The sequence below is a fragment of the Monodon monoceros genome, unplaced genomic scaffold, assembly GCF_005190385.1.
Source record: "Monodon monoceros isolate NGI ecotype Baffin Bay Population unplaced genomic scaffold, NGI_Narwhal_1 Super_Scaffold_21, whole genome shotgun sequence".
NCBI lineage: Eukaryota > Metazoa > Chordata > Mammalia > Artiodactyla > Monodontidae > Monodon > Monodon monoceros.
This window is the reverse complement of record NW_021703778.1, coordinates 62,894,042-62,908,601: the sequence shown is the minus strand read 5'-3', so window position 1 is coordinate 62,908,601 and position 14,560 is coordinate 62,894,042. Positions and strand designations below refer to the sequence as shown.

At 43.1% G+C, this 14,560-nt stretch overlaps 1 protein-coding gene across 1 annotated transcript; it reads right to left on the bottom strand.

Annotated features, from left to right (window-relative positions):
• Positions 1-11,092: 11,092 nt before the first annotated feature.
• Positions 11,093-14,560, bottom strand: GCNT3 (glucosaminyl (N-acetyl) transferase 3, mucin type). The gene is made up of 2 exons (XM_029238900.1): positions 14,429-14,560; positions 11,093-12,915 (listed from the first exon to the last, which is right to left on the bottom strand). The coding sequence occupies exon 2, from the start codon at positions 12,862-12,864 to the stop codon at positions 11,542-11,544; it is 1,323 nt and encodes a 440-aa protein (XP_029094733.1). The 5' UTR covers positions 12,865-12,915; positions 14,429-14,560; the 3' UTR covers positions 11,093-11,541.

Sequence of the window (14,560 nt, the reverse complement as noted above, 5' to 3'; positions counted from 1 at the left end):
TCATTCTCATCTTAACTCATTAACCAGTTTTGGGCATAGTCATCAACTTCCTCTTTCCTGAATCACCTTCTCCTTTACGCTTCTAGAATATTATTCCGGTTTTCCTTCTATTTACTACACTAGCTGCTTCTTTCCAACTCTCTCTTGTTGGTTCCTCTTTGCCTCTGTGACCTCTGCATTTTTTTTTCACATCTTTATTGGAGCATAAATGCTTTACAATGTGTTAGTTTCTGCTGTACAACAAAGTGAATCAGCCATATGTATACATATATCCCCATATCCCCTCCCTCTTGAGCCTCCCTCCCACTCTCCCTATCCCACCCCTCTAGGTCGTCACAAAGCATCAAGATGATCTCCCTGTGCTCTGCGGCTGCTTCCCACTAGCCATCCATTTTACATTTGGTAGTGTATACATGTCAATGCTACTCTCTCACTTCACCCTAGCTTCCCCTTTCCCGCCGTGCCCTCAAACCCATTCTATACGTCTGCGTCTTTATTCCTGCCTAGCCACTAGGTTCATCAGTACCGCTTTTTTAAATTCCATATATATGCATTAGCATACAATATTTTTCTCTTTCTGACTTACTTCACTCTGTATGACAGATTCTAGGTCCATCCATTTCACTACAAATAACTCAATTTCGTTCCTTTTTATGGCTGAGTAATGTTCCATTGTATATATGTGCCACATCTTCTTTATCCATTCATCTATTAATGGACATTTAAGTTGCTTCCATGCCCTGGCTATTGTAAATAGTGCTGCAATGAACACTGTGGTACGTGTATCTTTTTATTTTTAATTAATTAATTTTTGGCTGCATTGGGTCTTCGTTTCTGTGCGTGGGTTTTCTCTAGTTGTGGCGAGCAGGGGCTACTCTTCATTGTGGTGGGTGGGCTTCTCATTGCGGTGGCTTCTCTTGTTGCAGAGCATGGGCTCGAGGTGCACGGGCTTCAGTAGTTGTGGCACACCGGCTCAGTAGTTGTGGCATATGGGCTTAGTTGCTCCACAGCATGTGCGATCTTCCCGGACAGGGATCGAACCCATGTCCCCTGCATTGGCAGGTGGATTCTTAACCACTGCGCCACCAGGAGAGTCCCACATGTATCTTTTTGAATTATGGTTTTCTCAGGGTATATGCCCAGTAATGGGGTTGCTGGGTCACATGGTAGTTCTGTTTTTAGTTTTTTAAGGAACCACCATACTGTTCTCCATAGTGGCTGTATCAATTTACATTCCCACCAACAGTGCAAGAGGGTTCCCTTTTCTCCACACCTTCTCCAGCATTTATTGTTTCCAGATTTTTTGATGATGGCCATTCTGATCGGTGTGAGGTGATACCTCATTGTGGTTTTGACTTGCATTTCTTGGACGATTAGCAATGTTGAGCATCTGTTCATGTATTTGTTGGCCAACTGGATGTCTTCTTTGGGGAAACGTCTGTTTAGGTCTTCTGCCCATTTTTGGATTGGGTTGTTTTTTTGTGTGTGATATCGAGCTGCATGAGCTGCTTGCATATTTTGCAGATTAATCCTTTGTCTGTTGTTTCACTTGAAAACATTTTCTCCCATTCTGAGGACTGTCTTTTTGTCTTGTTTATAGATTCCTTTGCTGTGAAAAAGCTTTTAAGTTTAATTAGGTCCCATTTGTTTATTTTTATTTCCCTTCCTCTAGGAGGTGGGTCAGAAAGGATCTTGTGGTGATTTATGTCATAGAGTGTTCTGCCTATGTTTTCCTCTAACTGTTTTATAGTGGCTGGCCTCCCATTTAGGCATTTAATCCATTTTGAGTTTATTTTTGTGTATGGTGTTAGGGTGTGTTCTGATTTCATTCTTTTACATGTATCTATCCATTTTTTCCAGCACGACTTGTTGAAGAGGCTATCTTCTCCACTGTATATTTTTGCCTCCTTTGTCAAAGATAAGGTGACCGTACGTGCATGGGTTTATCCCTGGGCTTTCTATCCTGTTCCATTGATCTATATTTCTGGTTTTTGTGCCAGTACCATACTGTCTTGATTACTGTAGCTTTGTAGTATAGTCTGAAGTCAGGGAGCCTGATTCCTCCAGCTCCATTTATCTTTCTTAAGATTGCTTTGGCTATTCGGGGTCTTTTCTGTTTCCATGCAAATTGTAAAATTTCCTGTTCTAGTTCTGTGAAAAACGCCACTGGTAATTTGATAGGGATTGCACTGAACCTGTAGATTGCTTTGGGTAGTAGAGTCATATTCACAATATTGATTCTTCCAATCCAAGAGTATGGTATATCTCTCCATCTGTTTATGTTGTCTTTGATTTCTTTTGTCAGTGTTTTATAGTTTTCTGAGTACAGGTCTTTTGCCTCCTTAGGTTTATTCTAGGTATTTTGTTGTTGTTGCAATGGTAAATGGAAGTGTTTCCTTAATTTCTCTTTCTGATCTTTCATTGTTAGTGTACAGGAATGCAAAAGATTCTGTACATTAATTTTGTATCCTGCAACATTACCAAATTCATTGATTAGTTCTAGTAGTTTTCTGGTGGCATCTTTAGGATTTTCTATGCATAGTATCATGTCACCAGCAAACAGTGACAGTTTTACTTCTTCTTTTCCAATTTGTATTCCTTTTATTTCTTTTTCTTCCCTGATTGCTGTGGCTAGGACTTCCAATAATATGTTGAATAATAGTGGTGAGAGTGGACATCCTTGTCATGTTCCTGATCTTAGAGGAAATGCTTTCAGTTTTTCACCATTGAGAATGATGTTGGCTGTGGATTTGTCATATATGGCTTTTATTATGTTGAGGTAGGTTCCCTCTATGCCTCCTTTCTGGAGGCTTTTTATCATAAATGGGTGTTGAATTCTGTCAAAAGCTTTTTCTGCATCTATTGAGATGATCATATGGTTTTTATTCTTCAGTTTGTCGATGTGGTGTATCACATTGATTGTTTTGCATATATTGAAGAATCCTTGCACCCCTGGGATAAATCCCACTTGATCATGGTGTATGATCCTTTTAATGTGTTGTTGGATTCTGTTTGCTAGTATTTTGTTGAGGATTTTTGTGTCTATGTTCTTCAGTGATATTGGACTATAATTTTCCTTTTTGTGTTATCTTTCTCTGGTTTTGCTACGAGGGTGATGGTGGCCTTGTAGAATGAATTTGGGGGTGTTCCTCCCTCTGCAATTTTTTGGAAGAGTTTGAGGATAGGTGTTAACTCTTCTCTAAATGATTGATAGAATTAACCTGTGAAGCCATCTGGTCCTGGACTTTTGTTTGCTGGAAGATTTTTAATTACAGTTTCATTTTCATCACGTGTGATTTGTCTGCTTATATTTTCTAATTCTTCCTGGTTCAATCTTGGAAGGTTGTACTTTTCCAAGAATTTGTCCATTTCTTACAGGTTGTCCATTTTATTGGCATATAGTGGCTTGTAGTAGTCTCTTATGATCCTTCGTATTTCTGTGGTATCCATTGTAACTTCTCATTTTTCATTTCTAATTTTATTGATTTGAGCCCTCTCCCTTTTTTTCTCCATGAGTCTGGCTAAAGGTTTATCAATTTTGCTTATCTTCTCAAAGAACCAACTTTTAGTTTTATTGATCTTTGCTACTCTTTTCTTCGTTTCTATTTCAATTATCTCTGCTCTGATCCTATTATCTCTGCTCTGATCCTTATGCTTTCTTTCCTTCTATTAACTTTGGGTTTTCTTTGTTCTTCTTTTTCTAGTTGCTCTAAATGTAAGGTTAGGTTGTTTATTTGAGAATTTTCTCAAATAAAAGGTGAGAAAATTGAGGTGAGTTTGAATTGCTATGAACTTCCCTCTTAGAACTTCTTTTGCTGTGTCCCATAGGTTTTGGATTAGCATGATCATGGTGTTTTTGTTGTCATTTGTTTCTAGGTTTTTTTGAATTTCTTCTTTGATTTCTTCAGTGATCTCTTGGTTATTTAGCAGCGCACTGTTTAGCCTCCATGTATTTGTGGGTTTTTTCCTGTAATTAATTTCTAATCTCATAGCATTTGTGGTTGGAAAAGATTCTTGATATGATTTCAGTTTTCTTAAATTTTCCAAGGCTTGATTTGTGACCCAAGATGTGATCTATTCTGGAGAAGGTTCCATGTGCACTTGAGAAGAAAGTGTATTCTTCCTCTTTCCAACAGAATATCATAAAAATATCAATTAACTCTATCTGCCCTATTGTGTCATTTAAAGCTTGTGTTTCCTTATTTATTTTCTGTCTAGATGATCTATTGGTGTAAGTGGGGTGTTAAAGTCCCCCACTACTATTGTGTTACTGTTGATTTCTCCTTTTATGGCTGTTAGCATTTGCCTTATGTATTGAGGTGCTCCTATGTTGGGTGCATAAATATTTATAATTGTTGTTTTCTTCTTAGACTGATCCCTTAATCATCATGTAGTGTCCTTCCTTATCTCTTGGAACAGTCATTATTTTAAAGTCTATTTCATCTGATACGAGTATTGCTACTCCAGCTTTCTTTTGATTTCCATTTGATGGAATATCTTCTTCCATCCCTTCACTTTCAGTCTGTATGTGTCACTAGGTCTGAAGTGGGTTTCTTATAGACAGCATATATAAGGGTCTTATTTTTGTATCCATTCAGCCAGTCTGTGTCTTTTGGCTGGAGCATTTAATCCATTTACATTCAAGGTGACTACCTTGAATGTATGTTCCTATTACCATTTTCTTAATTGATTTGGGTTTGTTCTTGTGCGTCTTTTTCTTCTTGTGTTTCCCGCTTAGAGAAGTTCCTTTAGCATTTTTTGTAAAGCTGGTTTGGTGGTGCTGAATTCTTGTAGCCTTTGCTTGTCTGTAAAGCTTTTGATTTCTCCGTCAAGTCTGAATGAGATCCTTGCTGGGTAGGTTTTTCCCTTTCATCATTTTAAGTATGTCCTGCCACTCACTTCTGGCTTGCAGAGTTTCTGCTGAAAGATCAGCTGTTAACCTTATGGGGATTCCCTTGTATGTTATTTGTTGCTTTTCCTTTGCTGCTTTTTTTTGTTGTTGTTGTTACGTGGGCCTCTCACTGTTGTGGCCTCTCCCGTTGCGGAGCACAGGCTCCGGACGCGCAGGCCCAGCGGCCATGGCTCACGGGCCCAGCCGCTCCACGGCATGTGGGATCTTCCCGGACTGGGGCATGAACCCGTGTCCCCTGCATCAGCAGGCGGACTCCCAACCACTGCGCCACCAGGGAAGCCCTTCCTTTGCTGCTTTTAATATATTTTCTTTGTATTTAATTTTTGATAATTTGATTAATATATGTCTCGGTGTGTTTCTCTTTGGGTTTATCCTGTATGGGACTCTCTGCACTTCCTGGACTTGATTATTTCCTTTCCCATGTTACGGAAGTTTTCTACTATAATCTCTTCAAATATTTTCTCAGACCCTTTCTCTTTCTGTTCTTCTTCTGGGACCCCTATAATTTGAATGTTGGTGCGTTTAATGTTGTCCCAGGTCTCTGAGACTGTCCTCTATTCTTTTCATTCTTTTTTATTTATTCTGCTCCCCGGCAGTTATTTCCACCATTTTATCTTCCAGCTCACCTATCCATTCTTCTGCCTCAGTTATTCTGCTATTGATTCCTTCTAGAGTATTTTTAATTTCAGTTACTGTGTTGTTCATCACTTTTCTCTTTCATTCTTCTAGACCCTTGTTAAGCGTTTCTTGTATTTTCTCCATTCTGTTTCTGAGATTTTGGATCATCTTTGCTATCATTACTCTGAATTCTTTTTCAGGTAGGTTGCCTATTTCATCTTCATTTATTTGGTCTTATAGGTTTTTACCTTGCTTCTTCGTCTGCGACTTTTTTTTTTTGTCATTTCTTTTTTTTTTTTTTTTTTTTTTTTGATAGGTGGAGCTGTATTCCTCTCTTACTGGTTGTTTGGCCTGAGGCATCCAGCACTGGAGTCTGCAGGCAGTTGGGTAGAGCCGGGTCTTGGTGCCAAGATGAAGACCTCTGGGAGGCCTCACTCCAATTAATATTCCTTGGGGCTTGAGGTCTCTATTAGTCCATAAGTTTGGACTTGGTGCTCCCAAAACAGGAGCTCGGGCCCAACCTCCGGCCTGGGAACAAAGATCCTGCGAGCCGCATGGCACAGCAAAAAAAAAAAAACCCCAAAAAAACAAAGGAAAATAAGGGCAGTACAATAACAAAGAATAAAAAATAAAATAAAATTAGGAAGATAAAAAAATATATTAGGAAAAATAAAAATATAATTGAAACAATGGCAACAAGGTAAAACAAAACCACAACAAAAAAATGAAAAAAAAAGGGGAAGACAAGCCAAAAGGAGAATAACAAAGTATAAAGAATAAAATTAGAAAAATAAAAGATTAGAAAAAATATATATATATAAATGAATCAACAACAACAAGGTAAAACAGAACCCCAACCTAAAAGAAGAAAGGAAAAAAAGACCTTGGCTACGGGGGTGGAGTTTAGGCGGGGGTGGAACTTAGGGGCGGGGTTTAGGGTGGGGCAGGACCTAGGCAGGCAGCAGGGTGATGTTTGAGCATGTGGCAGGGCCTAGGCTCAGGGCCGGTGCAGCTGGAAAAGGCCTTGGGGACAGTGCCTAGGTGGGGCGACGTTCAAGCATGGGGTGGGGCCTCTGCTTAGGTCCTGTGCAGAAGGGGAGAGACAGTATGCCCAAAGGGGGGCCTCTGGAGTGTGGACTTCCAGGGTTTGGCGGTAGGGCCCTTGAGTGAGTGTTTGTGGGTGGAGTTTAGGCCCAGCACGCTGGAGGGAGGGGGTGTCCGAGCGCAGAGGTGGGGCCCTGGGTGGGGGTGTAGGGGTGGGGCTTGGGGGTCTGCGTAGCAGGAGGGAGGCTCCGAGGGCAGGATTAGGCCCAGGAGCCCAGTAGGCTCCCTGGTGCCTAAGTGGACAGGGAAAGAGCTGGCTGCGTTCCCTTCCGTTTCTCTGCTCCCCCACCACCCCAGGCAAGGGCCTCCCCCAAGGGTCTCCCCCAGGGTCTCCCCCATTGCCACCGCCAGACCCCTAACCGTGGGTGGGTCCCGCTGGGTGTAGGAACTCCTCCCCTCCCCCAGCCGCCCCTCAGGGATGCCGGTCCGGGAGGTCCGGCTTTTACTTTTGCTTCCCCTTCCCTCCCTCCCACTCCCTCAGGACCCGCGGCTGGAGGGGGCCTCGGTGGGCAGCGGATCAGGCCCGGGATCTCAGCAGGCTCCCGGGGACCCAAGTGGGCAGGGGAAACCTGTTCACACTCCCTTTTGATCCTCTGCCCTCCCAGTGGTCCCCCAATTTCCCCCTTCGGGCATGGGATCCCTTCGTGTCCCCCAGCCGCCCCTCAGGGGCGCCAGTCCCGTAGTGCCTCCACTCCTCCTCCTCCCTCACTCCCCCCCACGCCCCATGTCCTACCTGGTCACTGTAGATTCCTCCTGACCCCTTAGGTGTCCGTGGTCCCCCACTGGTGCCTGGCAGGTGCCCTAGTTGTACAGAGATGCGAATTCTTCATCCTCCTAGTCCGCCATCTTGACTCCACCATCCTCTGCATTTTGGAGAGCCCTCAGAACTCATTTGGGAGGCTCTTTTTTTCCATTTCTGCCACTCCTTTGGGACTTTCGTCCAGTTTCATGGGTTTACATATAAGCTGATGAATACCATATAAGTGTCTCCAGTCTAGACCTCTCTCCTGAACCCAGATTCCTGTCACATTCATCTCCTCAACATCTCTACTCAGATGTCTAATAGGCATCTCCAATTTAACATGTTCACAATCAACCCCCTGATCTTCCCCTAAGAAACCACTCTTTCACAGTGTTCCTCTCTTGGTTGACGGTAACTCTGTCCTTCTAACTTATCATCAGAACAAAAGCCCTGGAGTCATTCTTGACTCCTCCATTGCTCTCATACACAAATTCAATCTGTCAGCAAACTCTCGGACTGAACCTTCAAAACATTTCCAGGATCTGACCACTTTCACCATTTCTACTGCTCGTGCTGAGATTAGTACCATAGCCTCCTAACGAGCCTCCCTGCTCCCACCCCTACCTCCCAACCAGTCTGTCCTCAACGCAGCATTAAAATGTTAGTCAGATCACGTCAGCCCGCTGCTCAAAACCTGCCAGGGGCCTATAATATCTCTCAGAGAAGACAAAGTCCATGTAATGGGGGGCACAAGGGCCTTTACAATATATCCTCCTCCCCTGTATTCTTAACTCTTTTCCCCCTCCTTTACTCTGCTCCGTTTACACCAGCTTCCTTGCTGTTCCTCTAACGTGGCAGGTGTGGTCGTGCTTCAGTGCTGAGCAAGTTTTTCCTCTTGGCCTAGAATGCTCTTCCCGCATTTATCCTCACGGATCATTCCTTCATCTCCTTCAAATGTTGACTCAAATGTCACCTTTTCATTAAGGGCCTCCCTGACCACACTATTTAAGATTTTCCTCCCCACTCTACTCTCCTAAGGTCTCATTCACTTCCTTCAATTTCTCTCCAGCGCTCGTCTCCTCCTAATATACATATACATTACTTATCCGTTTCTAGTTGTTCTCCCACTGGTATGCCCATACCAACATGAGCATGGGGATTCCTGTTTTGTTGACTGCACTATCCCCAGTGTCAAAAGCAATATCTGGTAAATAGTCAGAGCTTACTTAATACCTGCGGAGTGAATGAATGAGTTATTTCATCGCTCATCATACACTCAAGCGTCACAGAGATGGGAACCATACCTTTGTCATGACGGACCGACTAAGCGGAAGAAGTAAGAATAGGTATGCAGTTCAATTGAAGGACTTAAGGCAGGCAATGGATTTAATTATTCTTTCCATTTTTTAACTGAAATACTTTTTCTCCTCAAATAAATTATATCTTCTGTTGCCAGACAGGGTTAACTGTCTGTTCTTCCTTTCTTAACTTTTCGCTCAGTCAAGAAAAGAGCAAAGGTTACAATAGGCAGAGTATGCAACAAAAACTATAGTTATTAAAACAACACTTATCGGGACTTCCCTCGTGGTCCAGTGGTAAAGAATCCACCTTGCAATGCAGGGGATGCGGGTTCAATCCCTGGTCCGGGAACTAGGGTCCCACATGCCGTGAGGCAGCTAGGCCGGCGTGCCACAACTACTGAGCTTGCGCGCCTCAACTGGAGAGCCTGCGTGCAGCAAACTACAGAGCCCACGCACTCTGGAACCCGCACGCCACAACTACAGAGCCCATGCGCCCCGGAGCCTGTGTGCCACAACTAGAGAAGAGAAAACCCGCACGCCACAAGTAGAAAAAAGCCCGCACACCTCAACAAAGAGCCTGCACACCACAATGAATGATCCTGTGTGCCGCAACTAAGACCCAACACAGTCGAAATTAAAATAAAAAAAAATCACTTACCAACAGGCCACAAATCAAAAATAAAGAGGAAATTCAAACCTTGAGAATATAAACATAGTTGCTCAATTCTTTAATGAGATTTTTCCTTTCCAGAGAAAGGGTATAGAAACAGATATGACTCAGAGGGAAGGAAAAATCAACAGATGTGTTGGTTTAATTGTACGGTTTCTAAAATACACTCACCAAATAAGGGAGAAATTTGACCCTTCTGATAAGAAGACCTTAGGTTTTTTATTAAATAAACAGCACTTCCTATTCACCTTTGAATGTATTTCTAGAGGAAATTTCAATGCTTGGAGAATTCCAGCAACTTGCTCCCCCAAAATGACAAGTTCACATTTTAATCTTTATAACGTATTTATATAAAACCTTATTTATTTCACGTGATAATTTAAAGAGGAAGTTGACTATGAAGCCAAAAACCCACGTTGTTTTCTCAGAACACATGCACTCGGAAACTTTTCTTCCCCCTTGCAGCCCTCTCAGAGGAGGACCAAGGACAGTCACAAAGGCTAGCAGGTGGAGAGGTTCACAACCACCACTGCTAGGGACAGACCTTACAGGGCTCATCTGTGGAGCATCCAGCTATTCATTAGTCATCCCCATGATGGGGCTGAGAGCAAAGTGAAGAGGACTCAGTGTGACAGTGCAGGTAAGTTGGTGGTGGCAGTGCCCATTACCAAAGGAGTACAATCTTACAAAAAGCAATCACTAACTTAGAAAATTCACTGTATCAGACACAGTGATAGCTATGTCAGAGTACATGGGTTGCAGGGAAAGTTGGTTGTGAGAGAACACTTGATTAACTGAATCAAGATCAGAAAAGAAGAAACACACTAATGACATCACGACATATTAATGGGAACATCATTCAAATTACACAAATTAACTGGTATATAGATCACTTTTGCAGAGCAGATTGTATGCAGAAGACCAGCTCTACCATATACAAGATATGCTTATCTGTTTATGAGGTATCCTTTTCCCATCACAGAAGAATATAACTAACAGCTAATTGCCTTCCGATTACCTGACAATTATCTCTGAAGCTTTAGAAAGGAAACTATTTCGCCAGGTAACATTTGTTAGGCAGGTGGATGGAAGTGTGGGGCAGAGAACACATGTGTACACACACACACACACACACACACACACACACACAACTGTTTCCCCACACGGAAATGTATAAGCCACAGAACTATGAACAGTGACCATTCCATTCACATACTTAAATAAGAGTTTTGATTCAAGACGCACAAAGATAGAATAACCAGACCTAGTTTATTCTTGTTATCTAACATAATTATTACTACTACAGCACCCACCCACCCCCAAGTAAAATGTGTTCCAGTTTTGACAATAAATTATACAGCGACCTTACTTAATGGCAACTACCATCTTTCTCATGGAACGTTAAGCTTTGGTTGTGAAGCTTGCAAAATTAGTGCTGTAATTTTCCCATAAGGATATGGAGGGTCATATTGGTTAAATCACCCTGCCTTTTCCCTTACAGAAAAGTCATGAATCTGGCGATGTTAACAAAATGAGGAGGGCTTTCAATAATGAAAGAATCAGCTGTGTTCCTCTATATTCTTTTGCATCTGCCATTTATACAGCTTGCCATGATCATTCCGGAACAATGGGGATTCTCTTGGTAGCCACCAGGGATTTTAAATGTCACCAGTAGTTATGAGAAAACGTCTCAGAGTTTTATCTTATCTCTGGCTTACTAGACAAAGAGTAGAGTCAGGGATTTGAATCAGAAGCTCTTTATTTTTAAGCTAATAGTACAAAATACAAGGCCTTTTTTCCCTCAAAGTCCCCTCCCTACTACCAAGCCTAGAATTATTAGGAATGGCATCTCCAAAGAGTGAAAAAGCCAATACCAAGAACTGAACTAAAATCCAGGGTCTCCTGCCACACTTCCCTCCCTTATTCATGCAAAGAGCTGGTTCTTATTCCCAACTCGGTGGGAAAGTCAGTGGAGAAGCTATTGGAAGTGAGGTGAGGACACAACAGTGTTCACCCAGAGCAGCAATTTGCAAGGCAACAAATCTACTCATCACACTCCAAGGGCAGCCCCCTGACCCAGGGAGATGCCACGGATTCCAGCGCCCTGGTCTCCCACCCCACACTGTCCCAGCATGTTCTGGGCACGTTTGTACATGTTCCTACCCCTTGAGTAGCAATCCTCTCACGGTGTATCTCAGAGTTCAGTCCCATAGATGGCCTTATAACGTAAATACTCTTCTAAGCACTGCAGAACATTATCATCCACCTTTGGGTCAAACTTGTTCGCCAAGAGGTGATGACTCTGAAGAATCCAGTGCAGGTCCCCAGCCCCATAAATGCAGATAGCCCGCTGGTGGATTCCAGAGCAAGGTGCATAAGGTGCCCCCATACTGATGTCTCCCTCATGGAACTGCCATTTGACCAGCCTGGCAATGGCGGTCATGTCTGAGATGTGAAACTTGGGGTGGTAGGGGACAGAGCCAGGCATCCACGGTGCACGCTGAAGGGTGGCCCAGAGGTGTTCATCGGGGCTATAGGTGTCTTTTGCCCATTCGATCAGTCGTTGGGATTTGGGGTTCTCTAAGACATGTTGGACAAAGGCTCGAGAAGCCACAAAATAGGCATTCCCTGTGAACACAGGTAAGTTATCAGGGGGAGGGTCCTTCATCTTGCTAGTTAGGTGCAATGTGTCTGTCACCTCATAGTGGTATTTCCAGCGAGACTTTTTGTACTCAGTAGGTATCTCGGACTCCATACTGTTCTTCCCATTCAACATCTTGAGGGCCAGGACCATCTCAGCATTGGTCTTTATAGGAAAATCTGTCCCACATGTATTCAGTAAGTACTTCCATGGCACCGAGCTCCGGAGCAAGTCTTCCATACAGTTCAGGTCAGCCTGCACCCTGGACCAGGAGGCGTAAACCACCCGGACCAACTTACTGGCCATGAAGACATTTGGGAAGCAGGAAATAATGGCCTTGACTGCCTCTTTGAAAGTTTCTGGGGACTTCTCATCCACATGGACGCAGTATATGTTCTGAGGGGCATACACAGCTCGCAGCAGCCGTTCAAAGTTTTCAATCTTCTCATGGACCACCACAGAGTATGCGATGGGGAAGTCTAACTCTTCTTTGCTCAGTGGGAACTGTATGAACTTCCTTTGGGACTTAAACTGCTCACAATCTCTGGTCATGTTGAGGTAATCGGTGTCTGTGAAAGGCTCCCGCTTCTTCTTGACCTCCAGATTGTCCAGGAGAGCCTTGACCACTGCTTCCTGGTCCCCTCGGGTGACCCCAGAACAGTTGATGGATCTCTTTGCTGGCAGCTTCAGGGACTTGTACAAGATGTCCCTACAGCGCTGGCTTTGAAAGTCCCTGGATTCCAGATCCAGGGAATCTATGTCACATTTTAACCTGAGAGAAAGTCTCAGAGCAACAACGGCCAGCAGCATATAGCAGCCCACGGCCCACAGGTGATGCCCCCTGCAGAGTTTCTTCTTCCACCCAATCATCTTCATGGAATGGGAGATCGGTAGAGTTTGGGCACAGGGAAGGAGGAGGATGAAATCCTTGGACAGAACAAAATGCCTTCAGTTACAAACTAACCTGGAACATGCTCAAGGAACATCAAGTTCAACTCCGAAGTGATGGCAAAAATAGGTTTCTTCTCTAGACAAATATCCTAAGTCCTGCCTAGGAACTTCATACACCCAGCTCACTGATGGAGGTCTAGAGCCCGACACTACAAACCAGCTGATCATGCTGGCATTGGAATCAGGATCTGGGTCCACCTCCACCTCAGGAGACAGAAAGGGAAGCAGAGCTGAGTACCTGTTGCTGTAGAGGTGTAATTAATAAGAGAACTCCCCACCCTTCATTTTTCCTTCTTCCCCCCAAACCTTACCACCCTGTTTCTAACATAGCTCTTAACTGGGGGATAGAATTTCTGATCGGTCTAGAGAGAAAATCCATGAAATTCAAACTCTCAGCTTCAGTTCTAGAAATGTCCTTTTAAAAGATAAAGTAGGGCTTCCCTGGTGGCGCAGTGGTTGAGAGTCCGCCTGCCGATGCAGGGGACACGGGTTCGTGCCCCGGTCCGGGAAGATCCCACATGCCGCGGAGCGGCTGGGCCCGTGAGCCATGGCCACTGAGCCTGCGCGTCCAGAGCCTGTGCTCCGCAACGGGAGAGGCCACAACGGTGAGAGGCCCGCGCACCGCAAAAAAAAAAAAAAAAAAAAGTACAGTTCTTGCTCTTATTTGGCAGTTTATATTTTAGGATGCTTTCACCACATATAATTCATTGGTTAGATGTGGCATCTAGCCACGCTTTAAAGAAAATGTTCTTAAACAAGTACAAAAAATTGGATGTAATTCCAAAAATACATTGTAATCATTCATACAGATAACTCTCAGTCTATCCAAATTTAAAATATATCCACACAGAGACACACAAAGCTATGCATATGCGATATTTAATGAGAACTTTCTTTGAGCCAGAAATTTCTTTACATTTTCCCATTGAATCTTCACAACGTACCTAAAACATAGTAATATTAGGCCTCTTTTATAGAGAGGAAAACGGAAGCAAAATAACTTGCCAAATGTCATATACATTATAGGAAGCAAATCTGGGACTCTTCCATACTCCCTCTTCCCCCATTTTTTTTTTGGGGGGGCGTGTAGTCTGTAAGCCTAATACTTGTTCCTCCAAACCACAGCTACCTTTTAAATACAATACAGGGTACTTAAAACTACTATGTAAAAAACAGATAAACAACAAAGTCCTACTATATAGCACAGGAACTATATTCAATATCCTGTGATAAACCATAATGGAAAAGAATATGAAAAAGTATGTATATCTGAATCACTAAGGGTACTTAGTACCAACAAAGAAAACCAGATAGTATAGGGGAAAAAAAAATCCCCAAAAGGAGAAAAAGAGGAACAAAGTGTGACATATCCTTCCAGCAATAATTCTTTTCCCTCATCGCAATCTTGTTCAAAGCATAAGACTGTATCCTCTTTAGTAATAACTTATGGGAATCGAAGAGGATGAAAAAATGAAAAGTAAACTCTCACCTTTAATAGCTTCTTTCCTATTTAGGGAAGATCTTTTTCCCAAGGGAAGATCTGTTGGGTTCCATGGAAGCAAATGTGAACACCATATCTCTTCTTTTTTCAGCCTCTCCAAAATATATTTTCCAACATTCA